The 23,351-nt window shown below is 40.5% G+C and overlaps 1 protein-coding gene and 1 long non-coding RNA gene across 2 annotated transcripts; both read right to left on the bottom strand.

The window, feature by feature from the left end:
• Positions 1-828: 828 nt before the first annotated feature.
• On the bottom strand, positions 829-12,221 carry LOC103998608 (uncharacterized). The gene is made up of 10 exons (XM_065169294.1): positions 11,641-12,221; positions 11,473-11,550; positions 6,732-7,409; positions 6,514-6,616; positions 3,965-4,065; positions 3,681-3,855; positions 1,862-2,032; positions 1,687-1,787; positions 1,201-1,588; positions 829-1,072 (listed from the first exon to the last, which is right to left on the bottom strand). The coding sequence occupies exons 1-9, from the start codon at positions 12,049-12,051 to the stop codon at positions 1,511-1,513; spliced, it is 1,896 nt and encodes a 631-aa protein (XP_065025366.1). The 5' UTR covers positions 12,052-12,221; the 3' UTR covers positions 829-1,072; positions 1,201-1,510.
• Positions 12,222-14,973: 2,752 nt separating this feature from the next.
• On the bottom strand, positions 14,974-16,339 carry LOC108951236 (uncharacterized). The gene is made up of 2 exons (XR_001975560.2): positions 15,720-16,339; positions 14,974-15,643 (listed from the first exon to the last, which is right to left on the bottom strand). It is a non-coding gene; the product is annotated as an uncharacterized LOC108951236 (long non-coding RNA).
• Between the last annotated feature and the right edge of the window lie 7,012 nt (positions 16,340-23,351).

Here is a 23,351-nt window from a genome sequence, read left to right on the forward strand (position 1 = left end):
CGCCCATATAGACAAAACGTCAAAGGGGGAAGTTGGGGTAGTTGCAGGCTGTCCCCTTCATGGACCTAGTATAAAAGTTAACCCCCAACATTATACCGAGAGATCCTCTTTTCGAGAAAAACCTATATCCAAAAAAGACCTCAAACTAACTTGAACGTCGAATGGATCGAGTTAGATAACTTCTCTCGACATCGATCTTAGTATATACGACACCTTGGGAGCTTGACCCTCTCACCTTAAAGCCATCTCAGGATCACCTCGGAGTTATTTTAGTGTCACCTCAAAATCACATTGAATACTCTTATATCTTTTAAGTTTGGATATATCGGATTGGGTCGATGACTATTTTTCCGACCAATGTACTATGCCAATCTCACAAGTTTGAAATGTCAGCTGGTAAGCAACTGAGTTGGCAGTCGATGGATAAATCCAGAGACTAATGACATATACTGAAGCACCCCAAGACACTGATGATAACAAGAACAGCATATCTGATAAAGAGAGTACATGAGCCAGCTAGTCCGGTCATAACGGACAAAGAAAGACTTTAATATAGGACCTACCAACAGGTTCTTCAATGGCGCCTAAGGCTGGTGCTTTTCCATCAGAGCGGAGTCCGGTGAAGTAAACTCTAGCAAGATAACTCAACATCAGCTAAGCTTAACCTCACCCAAGGAATGAATTTTTTGGTACTGGGCCCGGACTGATTGATCATTTTATCGGTATGATTTCAATCCATACCGATATATCAATATAGTATATAAAGAAAAATATCGGAGGTGAGACACAGTGACAAGTAGTAGGCAACAGTGACAAGTAGTTCGTATATAAAGAAAAAAATGAGCACTAAGCATTCAATTCACTGTCTTTTTAAAAGTAAAAATTCTAGGCTTAACATCTTGAAAATAAAAGAAAAAAAAGAAAACCCTCCAAAATAGGATGATTTATTATTTCGATTCATGGGTAGATCGATAATTACAGATTGATACAGATCGGTGAAATTGAATTTCAAGATCTCACCTGCCCAACTGATACCCCACCTGAGCCTTCATCCCATGGTTGCACACAGCATCTGATGACAAGAAATCAACAGTAATCAATAGCTCAGAACACAATGCAAAGCAATGAAGGATCTTCATGAGACATGACCGCAACAGCTAAAAAAAAAAAGAAGAAGAAGAAGAAGAAGAAAGAGTCAACCTTTGTTTGTCTATGACCAGCTTGCATTTATTTAACATTGCAAGTCAGAAACATTTAGGTTAGGTTTACAATTTTGTTAGTATGTTTATATGGCTGACACCAATACATTTACATGATATTTCTGTTCATCTGTGGTCACTGGCATTCATGATCCACAATTGATTGCTTGTTTAACTGCACCAATCGGCACTGAGATGTGAAGTATATCATATGTTGCACTGCTGGCTTCTGCGGAAGTCCTTGTGTGGTTTTGTATTCTCAAATATTAAACAACACTTAGTCGGACTCGATCAAAAACAACAATCTAACATCAATCTGAATCGGGTGTCGGCAAGTCATCATGACGAGAAAGAAATTGTAGTATACAGGGATAGACTTCCTTAATAGCCTGCATAAGTTAACCAAAAGAACACAATGCATGAAGCCACACACTAACATAATTTTGCTGATTCCTGAAGATGAAGGGGAAAAAAGAGAGCAATTTACCATTCGGCCACCAACTAAATCATAGTGAGCATAGTGGGGACCATCAGGTTTTCCAAAGACTTTGTATATGACCATCTCCTTTGGAATGAGTTTTACAGTTTCTGTGCATTTAACATAGAGAGTTTAGTTGAAACCAGTTCAGCATGAAACTGCAGTGGCAAATTTCTCCTCTTACCATACACAGCTTCAGGAGGACAAATCAGGTCCACGTCTCCTGCCAGTGCAAGGATCGGAACATCACATTTGCACAGATGATCCTTGTAAAAGAAAGTTCCAGTTCTGTTACGTAAGCCCCCATCACGGAAAGCTGTAGTTAGCTGCAGGATCACCTTGGCAGGTACTGTGCCTGCCAATTTATTTGAGAGTGATCAAAGTTGTCCAGCAGAACTATCATGTAATTTTCCGGTGATGGTACAATGAACTCAAAAGGAATACAGAGAATGAAACAGCAAATAGATTACACATTTTGTGAGCATTTCTCAATAGAAGATGTTAAGTTGGCAGAAAATAGTATTTTAAGCTTACTACATTTGGCAGAACAACACATAGTTCCAGATATTTCTTGAGCATGGGTGATCAACAGCCACAAGGCTATCATTGATCACTGTCCAATTGTTGAAAAGAAAGACTGTCGACACATTGTGCAAAAAGGTTTTTGACGTTTATGATAGCTGGTGGGTGTTCATGCACAGATACCAAGAAACTTCAATAAAATTACATAAACTAGGGTGCTGAATGCATCAAAACTGAGTTTCGTTCTAAATTAATGAGTATGTGCAGCTAAATTGAACCTAAATCATCAAAGTATCTATCTCCTGAAAATAAAATAAAAAAACATTGGAAATGGAAGGAGACTTAAGTTGTTTATATAGGGTTAGATGGGCCTATTAATATTGATTTGGGTTTATACATCACAAGATTTCAAGCCTATTAAATTAATGGATTAATTCTCTCATTAAATAGGATTGTGATAATTAGTATCAAAGCGAACCTAGCACTATGCATGATGGAAGAGCTCATAGGAAAGAGGAAAGGGTAATCCATAATAGTAGGCATGGTTGGGTGCCCAATTTAGAAAGAATCATTGATAAATAAGGTTGAGGGAACATTCCAATGTAAAGTCATCTCTGGACTAGGACTCCATATGCTGTCGGTTAGGCATGACTCTGGACTATGAGTTGAGTCTTAGTTTCTTAGTCCTATGAAGTGAGAGGAGAACTAGATTTCTAGAATTAGATGGATCTACAATTGTTGACTTGGACTTTGGACTATGTAGTTACAGACCTAATAAGTAAAGGTTAAATTAACAAGAACAAAAGTTTGTCTAAGTTTCAGAAAATTAAAAAGGAACAGAAACCTCACAGAAAAAAGAATTAAGAAGTAATTAAGACAGTTTCTTTAGTTTTGTAATGTTGAACATTAATGAAGTCTTTCAAGTTCTGATTAAACTGTGAATAGTGGTAGCAGTAAAGGTGATTACAACATGTAGTCATAATTGAACTATTACAAGGTTCACACTGATGATCTGGCTGGTTTGCATTTGTTTGTATAGAAATTTAGGATACTTGCAAAATTTCTAACTCTTTCCAAGGATCACAAATCACAGGTAGCACAGTAACAACAAACCCATGGTATTCATATAAATTTGGAATAATTCGTTTTCCTGCTAAACCTTTTTTTTTTCAATTTTACAGCATTAAATGAAGGTGCTAAAGTTAGAGATAAAGCTGAAGATTTAAATGTAAAGCTGGAGCAAATTTAAAGCTGAAGCCAATTGTGCTTTTTACCCTGAAATATTAAGCCTTGGTTAATTGACTATCTAAAGAGAATCAAAGTAGCAAAATGGCAGTAACAAGCAGTGTAAGAAAAGAAAACAAAAGATTTAGTTTATAATAAATAACCAATAAAAATGCACGTGACACCAACATGTTTGCATGCCACAATAAACAGTAAACACCTCTAATGTGGGAAAGGCAAAGCAAGACTGCACTTACAAAAATTATTTAAGACAAGTTTTGCAAATAATTCAGGGTGCATCATATCCTGTGCTGAAATTTGATCATTAAGCCATGACAAAACGTATGGAGGACGAGATGATAAAGGATAAGCAGCTGCAAGTAATACTCCCAAAGGAACAACAGGGACATTAAGAGCTTGTGCAGGATCAGCCTGAACAACAGAAACAAATTTTAGTTTTGATCATACAGTAATATAGAACAATTATACAATTTGACAAAATTGCCTGATGCAAATTTAAATATACATATTAATAACTTACAAGTGGCAGTAACAACTTCAGCGATGATTTGGAGGTTGTGTAGTCAATCGATGATGCTAAAGTAACAACTCCAGCCAGTTTGGATTTTATTTTTTCATGGGCTAAGCAATAAGAAGAGGAAAAAGTTAGTTTGGTGAGAGAGAAATATCTTCTGCTTACTCTCATATTTTTCCAATCTACTCCAAATCAGCAATAAGTTCAGAACAAGATTTTATTCATGATAAACCTGTCATACTCAATTGCTTCACTGAATTTAAAAAAAAAACTGTGTGCCACATATGATGAGAACCTAAAAAACAAGAGGGGAAAGAAAAAAGAGATGGCACTGAAAAATTGGCACTCCATGTGGACTCCCATCATGGATAAAATGCAGCTGGTTGGATTGCCAATAGTATACTCTGGAATTAGAACTATATACATAATTATTAAGGTTTGTCGTTTTGTAGACTCTCATACCAGTTCTTGGGGGACCATTATGTACAGTCAGCATGATTTTCATGTCAGAATAGTAGCCAACAGATCCTAGTGGCATTGTCAAGGCTGTCTCAGTAAACACTTGGTACAGTAGAAGACCCAGTGCATGGACAAACTGGTACAATGCACTAGGAATTGTTGGTAAATCTTGGTACAGTAATCCATGATACTTGTCACTAAACAAGCAATATCAAATGAATCATGCCACTGCTCCACATAATGCTGCAAAATATATGCACTAAGGGAAACTAATACTTTCTCCAGTCAGGAAATATTATTCTATGCAATTTCAGAAGAACAACATGAATGATGCAAGCCCGCTATCCAGAGATTATATCCTTCACAATTACCTTACTCCACTCCTCTGATTCGTTGAGTAATCATTTTCTCATGAAAAGCAAAGACCATCCTCATCTCACTTCTCCCTCTTTATCGCCACCTGTTTACCTCTTCCTCCCTCCCTAGTATTCTCTTTTCCGCATACCAATTAAGTTACAATACCAGAAAAATGAGCAACCTTAAACAAACTTTGTCTGTGCTTCAAATTGTCTATTATCCAAGTTGACCCACACCTTTGGCTCGAGAATAAAGAGACTGAGTTACGAGAACTTATGTTTATACCTTGAAATCACTCTCGGTTGTGAATTCATGACTTCCCATATCTGGAAGCAAATCAACTCATTGCCAAGTTCACTTTTGATGAACCACTAACTCAAATGGGATTTGCATTTCTTGGCAACTATGCCAAAACACCATTTTAAATATCAGCTAAAAAAGTCCTGTGTAAACACCATAAATAACAAATAACTTGTATTGCATGATGACTGGAGATTGCATGTTTGGTCCACTATGGACATCTAGAAGACTTCATACTGAGAACTGAAAATGAATCATAACAGATAAAAGTTCTTTTATGGAGGGGTGATATTTTTTATTATATTCCTTAGAGGGTCATTTTCAGCATTTCAACTTCCAAGTCCTATTTGCTTGAAATAAGCTGAATGTGATAGTATATTAGGAGGTCAATAACAGCAAAAAGTCCATGTAGCCAACCCCAAATAATCGGGAGATTATGGCTTATTGTTGTTGTTATATCATAGTACATTAGGAAAGCATGTGCTTAACCCTTATTCAATTCTAGTCGGTTGGACTAAGACTGTGCTATACTATGTTCCATAACACATATGGTTGGCTAGGAAATTTTAAAAGTATTTGCCAACATATTATTTTGGATGAATGCTGGCTCTCCTCCCTCCTATTTCTCTCTAATTGGGAACTTCTATATGTGTTATTCTCTTGTTTATCATATAAAAAATTATTTTGGCAACCTTCAAACTTTATACTCTCTGCATTCTTATACTTCTTTTCTGTTTTATCGCAGGTTTATTTGAACTAACTCTCTGTTATAGTCAAGCTACTCCAGTTTTGTCTAAAATGTCAGAAAGTTGACTCTGTTACAGCTAAGCTACTCCAGTTTTGTCCAGACTGTTAGAAAGTCAAACTTAAAAAACTAAGACTCAGGCTAAGCAGAATTTAGACCCACCACGCAACTATAGGGCTTCTCTACTTGATGCGTCATCAGTTACGATACATTGGTTGGATCAGTTTACTGCATCTTTAACATGAGAATATTCCTTATCTCATTTCTCCCTTTGTGTAGACAATATGCAAGTTGGGAATACATTGGAGGATTGAATGTCAGTATAAGAATAACTGCAGCTAAAGGGTAGGAATTCTAAACCAGCTACCCTTTCAACTACTGCAGTAGGCCCTTCTCTCATCTAAATTATGTTTGGCCAGGAACTGGGCAAAGCCATTACAATCAAGCTGACAATGGACATAAAATTAAAATCAGGTTCTGCAATAGCAATTGCAATTATTTTTATAAAGTCAAAGAGTTGAAATTATGGCACCTAATTACCAATGTGCATCACTACAGCACCAGCAAAAAAATCCAAACATAGATGGAAAAAAATGAAGAGCATGATAAGTAAATGAGTAGAAGTACAGCAGTCCCACCATTAATATCGGTGAAAAAGGAATATACTCGTATAAGAGTGATGTGAAAACCTTACCACATTTTGACAGCATAGCATACAACAAGATTCCCCCCATGGAATGTCCAATTGCTAGCAATTTTCCATCCTTACTCTGAGTCTGAAGCCTTATGTATTCCATCTGCATAAATTAAATATAACAGGTGTAATTTCCTGATTCAATAATCTAGGCTAGTCATAATTTTACAGTTACAAAAATACTAAGTTTCAAATACCAAGAGGATATGTCACCTCACCGCAGCAGGGACATCTTCCTCCAAGTAATTATCAAAATCCCAGTCATAAGTAATAATCAGATCGAGCTGTTTCTGGAAATCTTCTATGGTCGCCGAAAGGCGCTCTTGCAAGTCAAACAGTTGTGGTGAAACCGATCGTTGACCTTCCTCAATCACATTTACTAAACGTTGGCTTAGATCTTTGATTTGCCCAGCAACAGTAGAATTTTGCCTGGTTTCTAGCAAAGCTGAGATGTTTTCGGCAATTTCATTATATCTTTCGGAGAGTCGAGTATCTTCCAGAAGTTTTGATATTTGATCGAAAAGCTTAGCTGAGATATCCCTTAACTGACCTTCATTAAGATAGCCTGAAAATCTATCTGCCAAGCGCATAAAGGTTGCAGTTAACTCAGTTACCAACTTTGGTTCATTCCAAGTAATTGTATCTGTTGTTTTATCATTTACATTGGCAATTTCAGAATCTGGCATTGGACCAGAGCTCCCAATTAATCTTTCTTTGACTAGCATTGCATCATTTGGATTGATCTTATCAACATAATCTGTACAACACATGATAGGCTTAGTGAAAGGCTCATCGATTGCCTTCAACTCATTTATACGCATGCTCAAACCAGCACCTCTCACTTCAACAATCCATGTATCAAACCCTTGGCTAGACATGTGGCGAGCAAATGAAGCCTGGAAGAAAATCGATATGCATCAGTGAAGGATATAGAGGTTTGTAGAAGGTTAATGTATTAAGTGATACAACCAAAAGGGACATGGCAAGACTGAAGCCTGGAAGTAAATTGATATGCATCAGCAGAAAACATAAGAGGTTTGTAGAAAGTTCATGTATTAAGTTAGACAACCAAAAAGAACATGACAAAAAGTTTAATTACTTTTAAGCAGATGCACACTATGCTTACAGGCCCAGAACTCAATAATTGGAGGTATCCAAGACAATCACAAAAGAAGTTATTTTAACAACCAATCAGACCTGGAAATTTAGTATTGGACTACAGAAGTCCAAGATGCAAGTACACATAACACATCAACCAACTCCAATGATACTGATAAGTGAAAACCAATATAATGTTGAATAACAAATTAATAAGTTATTCAATAAGATGCCACCAAGGGCTCCTGCAGGATTGCTCCCAGGATTTATTGCCCAATATGTAGCCATCCCTGGCCAAATTCAGTCATTGACATGGTAATAGCAATTGTATCCTGTAAATAATAATAATTTTCTTTTTTTAATTCAGCCATTTTGATTCTTGAATTTGATGAATTAATTATTACTTAATAACTGGTTTAGATATGAATGTAATACACATAAATAAGTTAAAGCAGGCTGCCACACAACTAAGTCTTTTGTATGCAGTGCTGCAAGGTTCTGAGCCTTACAAGTAAAAACAGTATTTTTAAAAGCGTTAGGCGCCAAAAGATGTCAAGGTCTCAAAACGCCCAAGGAGTTAGACGCTCGCATAGACGCTCGCTCGAGCAAAGCGAGGAGCTCCCGAATATTAAAATGTAAAAAATATATATTATGAATGATAAATATGATCACAAAAATAAAAATGTCACCTAAGATTAGAATCATATATAGTACCAAATTACATCTCTTGTAATTACAGCTACCTAGCAGCTCTTGTAAGATTACTTGTACATAATGTGTGTATCTTGCAGAAGAGGCAATGGACACAGACCATAGAAACATTATCATGATAGCTCTTTTATATAGGTAAATAAGCATGGAAACTATATTGGATCAGGTTGTCTTTTTATGCCAGTCAAGTAAGCTGCATGGCTGTTCAAATGTCCCTTTTCTTTAAACCATTTAAGTGACTAAGGTTAAAATTTCTATAGTTCTAAAAAGAAAAATAAAAGATAGCATGGTAACTCCTTTTATTTTCTTCTTTTCTTCACTTTTGGAATAAAACCTTGACATTTTGATATAACTCCATGTATCACTACACTTCTAGTGCTTAACTCGTGTGAGTCAAGGATTGTTGTACCACCTGAAACGATATGATATGGGCAGTACATACACGTGAACCAGTATGCGGATCACCATTGTTTCAGGCGGCCTAGTTAAAATATTATAAAAATCAGAAAAGTGATGGGGCCCATCCAACTCGGTGTTAAAAAAAAGAAAAAAAAAAAAACAAATTAGGGCTTGTAAACATGAGTCGCTTCTCACATACAACACAGATGTTGCCGCCGTTGCTGCTGCCATTGGCACCATCTTTTCTGCCATTGCCTCATCGCTGCCCCTGCCACTGTTCCTTCTTATTCTCAAGTACGCTCCCACCTCCTCTTCCTCTTCTTCCTTCTTCCTTCTCCACTGCTTCTTCTTCCTCCTCCACTGCTTCCACTTCTTCCTTCCTCCTTCCTCCTCTATTCCTCCACCACTCCTTCCTCTTCTCCCTCTTTTTCTTCCTCTATGAAACACTGATACAAACTGGTATATACCACTCTGACAGATCGCTAAAATGGGTCCAATACCCAAAACAGCAATCTTTGGAGTGAGTAATGAAAAGGTACATTCTGCTTAACAGTACATAAGGCTATTAACTATAAAATGAGAACGAGAGGAGATAGAGAAGTAATCGACGAAAGGCAATGGAGCAAGGTGGAAATTGGCAGCGAACAAAGTTGTAGATGGAGGCAAGTGAAGCGGACAAAGCTACAACGGCGGATGAAGCAGTAGGGTTTTGCTGGTTGCTTTCACTACGTCAAGTGGGGAGGGGGGAGTAAGTGGTATTAGTTGGTTTGTTTGACCCAACTTAGTCACCCAGGCTTGAACCTATGCTGAGCCATGACCAATTTGGCTTCGACGCACACCCAAGTTGCCCAACACTTGGGCGCAGAGCATGCCTGAGCCCAAGTAGTGCTTCACTAAAACGCCTTGCCTTGAGGTGTTATGAGGCACTCGAGTCTCTCCTTGCCTCACCTCAACTGAGTGTCTTTTGAAAACACTGAGTGAAAGACTTCTTCAGGTGCCAAAAATGTAACTGCAGAGTGATCATCCAAAGAGAGCCAAAAGTGACATCATCGGTGGCTCCCAGAATAATACCTATCCTTTTTCTTTTGTCATTATTTCCTCCTTTCCTCATCCTTCGTAGTTCTCCTTTTATGTTCTACCAGCACAGCACGTCAGTTCCATGCTACTACGCTCACCAGACACGTGCCAGCAGCAAAACATAATAAGAGTACTGAGACAGGCATTTCTTTGTTGACACAACAATCTATATATTGCAACTTTGGTCTCTGCATCCATTTCCTCACATAGGCAAATTAGGCCTCTATAGTGACACCCCAGTTCAATCTCACATCAGAAGTGAGTTAATCTATAAGGCTAGATGGGTATACTACTCTAAACTTGAGTTAAACATTTCAGGGCATGTGATATTTGATCTATCAAGTTAATAGGTCATATCCCAACAGACAGGTTTGGATAAATGACAAATGATGGCCTAGTATTGGGCATGGTTAGGGAGCCCAAATAGAAAAGGATTATCAATCATGGATGGGGTGGATGTGTATCATGGCATGAAGTCATCAAATGTAGAGAGGATTTGAGTTGGGTTTATAGGGCTAGTTGGAAATAATACTATTAACATGGGCTTAAGCATTTTGGATCACATGAATCTAGGCCAATTAAGTCAATCAGTCAACCACTCTAGGGTTAAAGTAGGTCATGACACACACACACTATAGAGTTAAAGCAGGTCATGACACAGACACACACACTAATATCAAACAATCCATAACACAAAGAATTTAAGTTGATAGAGCTAACAAATAAAACTTATGCACGACATATACTTTCAATCTTAAATAAAGCATTGATTTTCAAAATTGTCATGAGCAAAAGTATCAATCTCAATCGAACATCGACTTCAAAACCAATCAGCTAAGGGTTTTTCTTTTATTTTATCAACTAGGGCATAATTGTGCCATGAATAATAATTGTTCAGGAGACTGTTGAGATGGGTGATAGGGTGACTGCAAAAGATTAAAAAATAAATGTAATTACTAGCTATGATTGAGAATAAACCAAGAAAAAATCTTCTAAGATGGTATGAATGTGTTATAAGAATACTTATAGATATTATAGTTGGATGAGGTGAGACAATTACTATTAGTAGACAGAGAGATAGACGGAGACCTAAAACAATTTACTAGAATCAATAAATAAAGATTTTGATGCTCCTGAATTTATTGATTATATAAAACAAGCTCAATAACATGAAAGAATACAATCCATGTAGTCGAATCCAAATGGTTGGCATGTTGTTATTGTTGTTGTCAGGACCATGATTTTATCATGAAATCAGTAAGCCGGATAATTTATAGTTGTTTATTAATTTTTTAAGTTCGCTCCATCCAAGAAAATGACACCTTAATGTAACGTACAGTTACACAAATTCAAATCTTCCATCCAGAAAATAGCAAAGAATTTCCAAGTTATGGCACTGCAAGCCTACAACCCACACCCCATAGGCATCTTATGTCACGTTAACACCTCTTCCGGGATGACCAGACAAGGTCAAGACACAGCAAGAGAAACAGGAAATGCCACAGTTCCCAAAAATCTCTGACGCGTATCGTTTCCTTTACCCGTGATGTCAAATAATCGCATGTCCAACTAAAATCCGCTAAAGAAGGCAACTAAATGACACCATCAAGAAGAATAACAACCAAGACATCAAGCATTAACTAAAAAGAGATCCTGTTTGCTCAAATTACTCACCCCTGGGGAGAGATCAAACCCAATTGCGTTCGTTCCGACCCCAGACAACAGCATCAACGGATGATTCCTCTTCGGTGCCTGCAGATCCCCACCCGATCTAAAGTTCAACAAAGTGCCGAAAACAAATCAAAATTCCAATTCGATAAACGGATCGCTAAGAGTCGGGACCTCAGGAGGCGGCCGGTATCGCCAGAGAGCGAGCCTCCACTCGGTGCCAGGAACCGGCGCGTAGTGGAGCTCATCAGCGGTGCAAATCTCCGGCTTCTCTCCGTTCTTCACGGAAGGAGGGGCAGCGATGGAGACGGAGAGAGGCCTCTGTGACGGGCCAGCGCGGGCAGCCACGGGGCGGAGAAAGGCCGCCGGCTGCCATTCCCTCCGTCCCCCGCCGCCGCCGAACGGAGGGGTGGAGTTGTGGGAAGAGAAGGCCGCGGCCGCCGCGGCGAGGGCGGTGCGGACGTCGCCGTGGTGGAGGACAAACATCGCAAACTGGTGAGAGCGATCCGAGGAGCTCTCTGCTTTTACTCCCGTATAATAGCTTTTCTTTCCCTTCTCATTAATATCAATTTTTTTACACGTCATCCATATATTCTACCTGTCCCGTGATTCGAAGACACGCTGATTCTCCATCGGGCCCCACTTTGTGCGTCAATTAAAAGTCGGATAAATTTCAGGGAAACGTTGGATCGGTATGAAATGAGACGGTTCTTTTTCTTTCGTTTGCTGCACGATTGGGGAAGGTAGCGAGAGGAACGAACAAATGCAGACCACGCTGTGTGCGAGACGCGAAGACAAGGATGGGTGTGAGAATACATTGAAGAAGCGTGGAGGAGTTGGGAACTCAGCTATGGGTTATTGTCAGTAAGACTAAACCATTTATTATAGTCTTCTTTTTCTTCCGAATTTATACCAAACATTAACTTTTGATGTGACATATTTTAGATATATGTCACAACAGCATCCACGATAGCATGGCCAACCAGGCCCCATCACCTAACCTCCTTTCCATGCTCGGGCTAGGTCATCAAGTATGACCCCACCCAAGGAACCTAGGTCAGCACCATCAAGATCAGAGCCAACCCCGAGAAATCGGGATGGCACCGTTAAGTACAAAAGCTGACCCTAGAAACTCGGGATGGTGCTGTCAAGTACAAAAGCTGACCCCGAAAACTCGGGACAGCATCATCAAGTACAAAGCCCACCCGGGAACTCGGGACGATGCCGCCAAGTACAAAACCGCCTCGATGTAAACATCGACCGCATAGAAGGTATGAGCTAGCGGCCTGCAGGGGTTAGTAGTTATTAAACAAACCCTGTACGATCAACCCTCATGCAGGTATAAAAGCCAACTACCTGGCTATGCCAAGAGAGGTTTTTTTCCCGAACAACTTGGGAGAGGACTTTGAGTGAGAACTCCACTAACTTGACCTTCGGAGCGATCGGGTCAGGAAACATCCCCCCGACTTCGACCTGTGTGTAGGGTCCGACGACAAGGAAGCAAACGATGACCTGCTCCGCTCGACCCGACCCAACGACCAGCCCAAAGTCTTCGTGGGCGCCTCCTTGGACATTTGGAGCTGAACCAAACCGTGCTGACTCCCTAGCCACGGTGTAAAGTTCACTAACATTTTGGCGCTAGAAGGAGGGCTCGATGTCGTAAGGACGCCCCCAACAGAGTCACCTTGGAGAACGTTCCAAAGAAAAGCCACCCCCGCCTCACTCCACCTTCGGGCTAGGGGAACAATTTCCACCCCCTCCGAGCCTGGAAGGGAATGCCACTACTGCAACTCCGAGCCGCTACTAGCAACTGTTCAACAATCCCGAGCTGACGCCTCCCGGAACCGCCATGGGACGACCTCCTATCTCGCCCAAGGCCTTCCACAACCTCACGCACCAAGTCTAAACCTTAGCAGGGATGATGTAGGCCATCATTCACCTCATTCCCTAGTTCATGCAGCAACCGGTGCCGTTCCAATCACTGCTTCAGTCGCGGGACCCACTGACCCTCGCTCCCGAACCACAAGCACCATCCCCGACCGCTCAGCAACCCCAAGTAGAAGGCGCCAATCTACTGCACGAGGGGGGTTCGGAAAACCCGAGGCCGACCCCGGAACACAGATACCCGAGCACCCGACAAACCGATCAACAAAACAAAAATACACCCCGAGAAGATCCTTAATCCTCGGGGAGACCTACACTATTATCGAAGGGGACCTCATTCGGCATCTCTACATTATCATCTGTAGGGAGGATGGCGAAAGGATCTTCCTCAACCTTCAAGTCAAGAAATTGAGCTCGAAACCAAGCTAGGGTAACACGTTACCCATACTCATAGCTGACCTATCCTAACCGCTACAGCCCGAGCAGAAAGCCGTGCGATTCTTTATATTATTCTATTAGTTTCTTGTGCTTCTCTGGAGTTGCTCGGGTCTCCTCAGCGAGAGCCCCCCTGACCTTCGTCGCCTATGCTCGAGCCTTGGGGCCCCAAGGTTCGTGCTAGGTCCAATAGCTCGCCCTCCATAGAGCAAACCCGCCTGGGCGACTTCTTCAACAAGCGTTGACTCTCCGAAAGATGTTACTCAAGCTTGCCCTTGACTTCGCTGTGCTGTTGTTCAACATCCTCAAGCTGCGACCTTAGACACCCGACCTCCTTCCCCAACTCGAGAGCACGTTGCTCAGCCGCAACAATAGCCTCCGGTGCAATCCCTTTCTTCAGCTCCTCAATCAGACCACGGAGCTCAGCAATCTTGTCACCCATACTGCTAATCACCTGACTTGCGTCCTGCACCCGGTCAAGCAACGTGGTGTGATAATGTTGGCTCTGTGTTAGTGAACAAATGTGTCATGGCTGGTGAGTCAACACGGCCTAGTCCACAGATCGATGTCGAGAATCTTCTACCGGCTAAGCTGGATGCCGAGGTCGATCAGGCCCTCACGATGGGATGTTGATCAGCGTTCTTTGGTGTGTCGATCCGAGCACCGTGTATGCCGAGCTGCGTCTCTCCTTCTCCGGGATGGTTGACAACTCGTCTTTATGAGGTGGTCGTACCCTCGGGAAGGAGTGCGAGTTAGCATTGGTCAGGATCCGGACCGATTGGCTGCTCTCGTTCGTGCACTAGATGGCGATTCTCAGGTGGTTGGCAACTCGCCTTTGTGAGGTGATTTTTGCCTGCAAAAATGGCAAAAACAACCCTCGTCGAGATCACTCGACGAGACCCCTTCGACGAGCAAGTCAGTGGAGTGATTAATTGATTTTTGCCACCCTTTTTTTCCCTTTAACCAGATGCTAGCCAAAGGTATTTATATTACCGTACGTGGGTCGATCGTACATGGGTTGACATGACGGACGTGCCGAGCAATACCTTAATATGGATTCTAACTTGGCGTGTCTTGGGACTCCTGAGGCATAACGTGTCGAGCAATGCCTTAATACGGATTTTGACTTGACATATCTTGGGAGCCAAAATATGCCATATCACTCTGCATCGCAAAAACGAAAGATAATGATCAACAGGAGGAGTCGGGGCAAGCCTTCCCGATCTATAGCCTCGATAACAAAGCAATACACCTAGCCTTCCCGATCTATAGCCTCGATAACAAAGCAATACACCTACCTATACCAAGGACTTGGCGGACTTATCAATCAGCACCTCGGAAGGCAAGCTATACACATGCTTTGCGATTGCAGGGATAAGGGCACCTCAGAGATAAGCACCATAGGAAGCATCGTCCGCCCAAATCCGATCGTCGAGCGTCAGCCCCGACCAGCGCGGCTCAAGGGGAGTAGTTCCCTCCCCGTCAGGCAAGTCCCCCATGAAGAGCGATTGGAAGGGCTCGACGTTGGCCCGTGCCCGAGTACCACAGAGATCTCGAGTCCACGCAGATCTCGTCGATTCCCCTCGAGGATCGGCATGGGCTTTGCCCCGAGCGCTCCCTCCGGCCGCTCTGCTCGAAGAAGCCTCGCGAAGACGCTTCCCGGCCTCGCCAGACGCCTCCTGCGTTGCGGTCGGCGCAGGTCTCTTGCGGGTCAAGACCTTAGACTTCTTGCATGGCTGTTCGGGCCCCAACCCCGAAGGTCACTCCTGACCCCCCGAGGCCGGCAGGTCCAGCTCTGAAGCCCGAGGGGCTGAGGAAGCACGAGGCATCCCTCTCAACTCCTTCAAATTCACCATTCCTGCCCAAGAAAGATCCGGGTCATTCAACAAAAGACAAAGTTATGAGTAAAATAGGAAGACGGGCCCGGACCGTACCTCGAGGAGTCGGACTAAGCTCCGCTTCGACCAGTCACTCCTTGATTATGTCCCTAATTGCCCGGGAAGAAGAAAGGACCTCCTTCAAGCGACCGAGCTGCTCATGCTCATCATTAGACAAGCCTGGAAGAGAATTATCGATCGATCGAGATGACCATCGAAGGTCGAAGTCCCAGCCTCGACTATAGCTGATAAAAAAAATCAACTCTTCCACCCCTTATTGTTGGAAGGAGCCCCACTCACCCGAAAACCTCCTCCGGATGACAGCCAGTAGTCGCCTACCCCTTTGGAAAGGCGGAAGCACGAGAAGAAGAGTGAGCGGGTCGGGATAACCCCCGCCCCTCGACACTCCCCTAGGAAAGCTACCAGATGGTGTCACGAGTTCAGTGCCATCTACAATGGCGAGATCCACCATCGAGCAAGGCAGGCCTCGATCATAGGATGTAGGGGGAATCAAAGTCCCACCTCTAACGCATCCAGCGTCAAGCCGAACCCATTCGGGAACGGATCATAAGCACGCTGCCCTGGCTGAGGAGCATAAAGCTCATAGTCGCTCAGGATGCTATAGCATAAAGCTCAACCCTCTTGTTCAATGGGGAAATGTTAGAATATGTGGCCCTTTGTACTACGGAACGATTCCTCGGAGATATTTTTGATGGGAGGAAATCTTTTGAGATCTCATCTCATCATAGACCCTCTGCTCTCGCGATGTCTAGGGGTTGAGGGTGTGTTAGTGTGTTAGAGCGTCATAACGTTGAGGAATTCAGTTATTCTCCTCGACTCTCTCCCCAAAACCCTCTCCCCAAATCCATCAATCTGTGTGATCCTGTGAAAGGATAGGAAGAGAGGAGAAAGGGTCTACTCTTCGCACTCCCTGCAGATTCCGCAGCGCGATCGGATTAAAGACGGAGCCTGCAGCAATCTTGGATCACGGTGCTGAGCAGATCAAACAAGATCTCTGAACGGATGGCATCAAAAGGTACGCATCGTATAATTAGATCTATGTATTGAATTTCAATCCTGGTATATAGGTTAATTCCGCATAATTGATTTAGCATAATTACAGATTTTTATGCTTACAATTGGTATCAGAGCCCGGTTTTTGAAATCATGCATTAGATCTGTAAATTAATTTACGATGCATAATTACCTTTATCTTCCAAGAACTGCTAAGCAGTAATGGTCACCGTCGACCTCGCTGCAAATCTGCGGTTACGCCGAGTAGCGTACGCATTATAGAACTCGTCCCATATGCGGACATTACAGAACTCGTCCCATATGCGGACATCACAGAACTCCGTCCGTGCGACGGCATCACAAAACTCCGTCCGTGCGACGGCATCACAGAACTCCGTCCGTGCGACGGCATCACAGAACTTCGTCCGTGCGACGGCATCACAGAACCCGTCCGTCCGTGCGACGACATCACAGAACCCCGGTCGCACACGGCCAGAATCCGTCCATGCGACGGTCGGCCGCACGCAGGCAGACAGCCCAGGAGGCGGCCATGCGTGAGTAGGCCGTGCACAGGCGGCGGCCGCGTGCTGGCAGCAGCCAACCGCAGGCAGGAACCGCCGCAGCGGCAGTGGCCGCGCATGAGCAGTATGCCCCGCGGCGGCAGCGCCGTGGCGGCAGTGGCCGTGCGCAGGCTAGATCTATCGCTGGCAGCCGCGCACAGGCGGTAGCCCGCAGCCGCGTACAGGCGGCAGCCGCGCACAGGCGGCAACCCGCAGCCGCGTACAGGCGGCCAGGCCGCAGGCAGCAGCGGCAGTGCCGCTCGCGCAGGCGACGGCGGCGGCGATGGCAGATTAGGGTTTTGGCATATTTACGTTTTTACCATCGAGGCTAGGGTTTTGAAAATTACAGTTTTACCCTTTGCAAATATCGTAAGTACAGTTTATGTTCTGTCAACATATTTACGGTTTTGCCCTCGAGTCTAATTTCTGCCAAATTACAGTTCTGCCATTCGCATATTTTCGATTTATATCTTATCAAATATTTCTGTTTTTTTTATCATTATGAAATTGAGAAATTTAGTTTAAATTCTCAATTATAAAATTGATAAATATCATTTATTATAATTATGATTAATTTTAATCATGATTATATTTTTTGATTATTTGATTGGATTTAATTTTGTTAAAAAAAATATATAAATTATGGTTTATTTTATGGTTTTCTCATATGAATTATTCATTATATATGTGGTAAATAAAATTAAAATCCAATTATTGTTTTTGGAATTTTTATTTATTTATTCACATGTATATGCTTGAAATTATCATATGAGTTTTATTATTGTTCAATAATTATTATGGTTATTTTTATTATTGAACTGTTTTGCATTATTGTTCAATAATTATTATGATTATTTATTATTGAACTGTTTTGCATTAAATTTTAATAATTATTATTGTTATTTATTATTGAATTACTTTGCATTAATGTTCAGTAATTGTTATAGTTATTTATTATTGAACTGCTTTACATAAATGTTCAATAATTATTATTGTTATTTTTATTATTGAACTGCTTAGCAAAATTAAAGAAATATTGATGAATATTATTTGTAATTTATTTCCTTAAGTTTTATCTGACTAGTAGCTGCCAAAGTGGCCTAGGATGATAGACTTTTGTGATATGAATTACAACAAAAGTTTTATCATTTATAGGACATTTTATTTTATATCATGGCATTAGTCTTGTAGCCACCAAAGTGACATAGACTAATGACTTATAAAATAATATTAAAGAATTAGTCCTAAATGATATTAAAGAAATAATATTCATAATGACACATATAATTATGAGATTTAGATAATCCCAAAGGATAATCTAATTCAAATAATTATGTGATGGGGTAGGATGATACTATTTTAGATATCCTTGCAGTTTAGGGTTGTATACCCAAAGGTAACAATACCTATTCCTCAAGGATGGTATCAGTCCTCCAAAAATATTCTTGAGTGAACACTAGATATGTCAATATTTCACCCAAAGGTGTTATATAGATGATATCAATAGTTCATCAATTTTTTGACAAACTCAAAGCATTAATGTTGTTATATATCTTTTTGCAGTGGTACTTCCGCATATACATTCATATGCTTCAAGTGTCCCTGTACTTTCTGGATCAAATTATTCAGAATGGTTATAGCATGTGCAATTCACACTAGGTGTATTAGATCTTGATCTAGCATTACTTGTTGAAAAGCCTGCAGACTTGACTGATGAAAGTACTGCAGAACAAGTTAATGAAATGAAGGCTTGGGAAAGATCTGATAGGCTTAGTTTAATGTTCATAAGAATGACAATTGCAAATAATATAAAGACTTCATTACCGATTGCAACTAGCGCAAAGGAATATTTAAAGGTTATTGAAGACAGATTTAAATCTGCTGATAAGTCATTGGCTGGCACATTGATGAAAGAACTGACTACAGCTCAGTATGATGGTACTCGAGGAATTCAGGATCATATCCTCAATATGGCTGACAAAGCTGCAAAACTTAAAACATTAGGCATGAATGTTGATGAATCCTTCCTTGTGCAATTTATTCTCAATTCTCTTCCTTCTCAGTTTGGCCCATTCAAGATTCATTATAATACAAATAAGGATAAGTGGGACTTGAATGAGTTGACTAGCATGTGTGTTCAGGAAGAATTGAGATTAAGGCAGGAAAATTCATATAATGTCATGACGACTACTCAAGGAGGTGGTAATAAGAAAAGAAAGTTGAAGCATCATCCATCAAAGAGATTTGCTAAGTCTGGAAATGTTAAATAGACTAATGAAAAGAAAGCCTTTACTGTAAAGTGCTTCTTTTGTGGCAAGAAAGGACATGTGAAGAAGGATTGCATTAAACGCAAGACTTGGTTCGAAAAGAAAGGTATTAACTCGACCTTTGTATGTTTCGAATCAAACATTACAGAAGTTCCTTCTAACACTTGGTGGATAGATTCCGGTGCTTCAACTCATGTTACAAATAACATGCAGGGATTCCTTTCAATTCGGAAACCAAAAGAACATGAAAGATTCATCATTATGGGAAATCATCTTAAAGCGAAAGTGATATCAATGGGAACTTATCGTCTATGCTTAGAGACGGGTCACTTGATGGATCTTGTTGACACATGTTATGTCCCTACAATTTCTAAAAATTTGATTTCTCTTTCTAGAATTGATGAGTTGGGATATTGTATTTCTTTTGGTAGTGGCAAACTCAGCATATTTTACGATTCAATAAAAGTTGGTTCTGAAATTCTTTGTGATGGTTTGTACAGAATTAATTTGGATCTTGAGTTTGCAAAGACACTAATGACCCTGCAATCAAATGTTGGATTGAAACGTAGTTTCAATAATGAAAGATCTTCCATATTGTGGCATAGACGATTGGGGCATATCTCCAAGGAAAGAATTGAAAGATTAGTGAAGGATAATATTTTGGAACATTTAGACTTCACTGATTTTGATATTTGTATAGATTGCATTAAGGGAAAGCAAACTAAACAAATAAAGAAAAATGCCACAAGAAGCAAAGAACTCCTTGAGATTATTCATACTGATATCTGCGGACCACTCCACATTCCTTGTTTTAGTGGAGAAAAATATTTCATCACATTTATAGATGATCTGTCTAGATATGGCAAAGTTTATCTAATATATGAAAAGTCTCAAGCCGTTGATACTCTTGAAGTATACATAAATGAGGTTGAGAGACAATTAGATAGAAAAGTTAAAATTGTCAGATCTGATAGAGGTGGTGAATTTTATGGCAGATATGATGGATCTAGTTAGAATATTGGTCCTTTTGCTAGATTCCTGGAACAACGGGGTATTTGTGCTCAATATGCATTACCAGGTGTGCCACAGCAGAACGGTGTTGCTGAAAGGCGAAATCGTACTATGATGGATATGGTTAGGAGCATGATGAGTTATTCCTCTGTACCTGAGTCGATGTGGGGTGAAGCTCTTAGGACAGCTATGTACATCTTGAACAGGGTTCCTAGCAAGTCAGTTTCATCGACTCCATTTGAGTTATGGACTAGTAGGAAACCCAGTCTGAGACATCTACATATATGGGGGTGTCCTGCAGAGATAAGAGTATTCAATCCACATGAAAAGAAATTGGATCCAAGAACTATTTCAGGATATTTTATTGGTTATCCAGAAAAATCCAAGGGATACAGATTTTATTGCCCTAATCATAGTATGAGAATAGTAGAATCTGGTAATGCAAAATTCCTAGAAAATGGCGAAATCAGTGGGAGTGAAAAATCTCGAAGGATTAATTTTGATATTGAGGAGATTCAGGTTAATTCTCCCATATCATCTCCTGTCCGAGAGATTGTTGTTCCTCAAATCAATGAGAGTATTGATGGGGGTGAACAACAAAATAACATCCAAGAACTCTCACATGATGTTGATGTCGCCGCTGATGATCTTGTAGAACAATCACAATTGGCAGATTTGAGAAGATCTCAAAGGAAAAGGAAACATGCCATTTCTGATGATTATGTTATATATCTACAAGAATCAGATTATGATATAGGAATAAAAAGAGACCCCTTATCGTTTTCACAAGCCATAGAAAGTAACGATTCTGAAAAATGGTATGATGCAATGAAAGAAGAGTTAAAATCAATGGTACAGAATGATGTCTGGGATCTCGTTGAATTGCCCAATGATTGTAAAAGAGTCGGTTGTAAATGGGTCTTTAAGACAAAACGCGACTCAACGGGCAATATCGAACGATATAAAGCCAGACTTGTGGCCAAAGGTTTTTCTCAGAAGGAAGGCATCGACTATAATGAGACTTTTTCTCCTATTTCTAAAAAGGACTCATTGAGAATCGTTATGGCATTAGTAGCTCATTATGATCTTGAGTTGCATCAGATGGATGTGAAAACGGCATTTTTGAATGGGGATCTAGATGAGGAAATCTATATGGAACAACCTGAAGGATTCATAGAAAAGGGAAAAGAAAGTTGGGCTTGTAAACTTAAGAAATCCATTTATGGCCTTAAACAAGCTTCCAGACAATGGTATATAAAGTTTCATAATACCATTACTTCCTTCGGATTTAAGGAAAACACTATTGATCAGTGTATATACCTGAAGGTAAGTGGGAGCAAGTTTATTATATTGGTCTTATATGTGGATGATATTTTACTTGCCAGTAGTGATCTTGGTTTATTGCACGAAACCAAGATATTTCTCAACAAGAACTTTAAGATAGTTGATATGAATGAGGCATCCTACGTCATTGGCATTGAGATATTCAGGGATAGATCTCAAGGATTATTAGGATTGTCTCAGAAAGGATATATTGATCGTATCTTGGAGAGATTTAATATGCAGCTTTGTTCAACCAATGATGTGCCTATTACTAAAGGTGAAAAATTCAGTCAAAACCAATGCCCAAGAAATGACTTAGAAAAGAATCAAATGAAGAATATTCCTTATGGATGCGCAGTTGGAAGTCTATTATATGCTCAAACCTGTACAAGACCAGATATCAGTTTTGCAGTTGCAATGCTGGGAAGATATCAAAGCAACCCAGGAATGGAACATTGGAAAGCTGCAAAGAAAGTAATGAGATATCTACAAGGGACAAAAGATTATATGCTCACATACAGGAGATCTGATCAGCTTGAAGTAACTGGATATTCAGATGCTGATTTTGCAAATTGCCTCGACAGCAGGAAGTCCACTTCAGGATTTGTATTTATGTTAGCTGGTGGGGTAATTTCTTGGAAAAGTGCAAAGCAATCGCTTATTGCATCATCAACAATGGAAGCTGAATTTGTGGCATGCTTTGAGGCCACAAATCAAGCTTTATGGCTGCGAAATTTTATCTCAGGACTTGGTGTGGTCGACTCAATTGCCAAGCCGCTGAAGATATTTTGTGATAACACCACAGCAGTTTTCTTCTCTAAGAATGGCAAGTACTCTAGTGGTTCCAAGCACATTGAGTTAAAGTACTTGGTGGTTAGAGAAAGAGTCCAGAAACAGCAAGTGTCAATTGAGAACTTGAGCACCACTATGATGATTGCTGATCCATTGACAAAAGCGGTGATGCATGTTTATGTGGATGCTATTATTGATATTTTATTTAATTAAAAGTTATCTGTTTCTGCTATCCTGTTTACATTTATGTTTATGCATATTATGGTTGAATGTAATAACAGGATTATCTTGACAAGACAAATTATAGGGGTCATTATGGACTATGTTAGGAAAGACTAACAATGTTGTGATACATAGAAGGGAGTATGACATTGATGAAATACAACCGCTATGACTCGCATTGATAGTTGGACTTAATATAGTATTATTGTGATTATTGGACTTATTGGCTTATTTTAAAACATGGCCATGTATAAAATGTTTTTCAAAATTTTTTGGAATCCAATTAGGTAAAATTGTTTTCAAACAAATTTTTGTTTTGTTTGTTTTGATTTTGTATCTCTTTTATATCTTATCAATTAATGGGCCAAGTGGGAGAATGTTAGAATATGTGGCCCTTTATAATTGAATAAGATAGAATAACTAATTGGGTTCCGTTGCGATATTTTAGTCAATATAGACTAAGTCCACTACGGAACGATTCCTCGGAGATATTCTTGATG

This window comes from Musa acuminata, chromosome BXJ3-9 (assembly GCF_036884655.1).
Source record: "Musa acuminata AAA Group cultivar baxijiao chromosome BXJ3-9, Cavendish_Baxijiao_AAA, whole genome shotgun sequence".
In the NCBI taxonomy this organism is placed as follows: domain Eukaryota; kingdom Viridiplantae; phylum Streptophyta; class Magnoliopsida; order Zingiberales; family Musaceae; genus Musa; species Musa acuminata.

Coding starts and splice junctions, on each gene's coding strand:
- LOC103998608 (XM_065169294.1), bottom strand. CDS start 12,051: ATGACGTGTAAAAAAATTGATATTAATGAGAAGGGAAAGAAAAGCTAT. Junction 6,617..6,731: donor AGGAAGATGTCCCTGCTGCG/GTGAGGTGACAT, acceptor TAATTTATGCAG/ATGGAATACATAAGGCTTCA. Junction 4,066..6,513: donor TGCTATGCTGTCAAAATGTG/GTAAGGTTTTCA, acceptor CTTATTGCTTAG/CCCATGAAAAAATAAAATCC.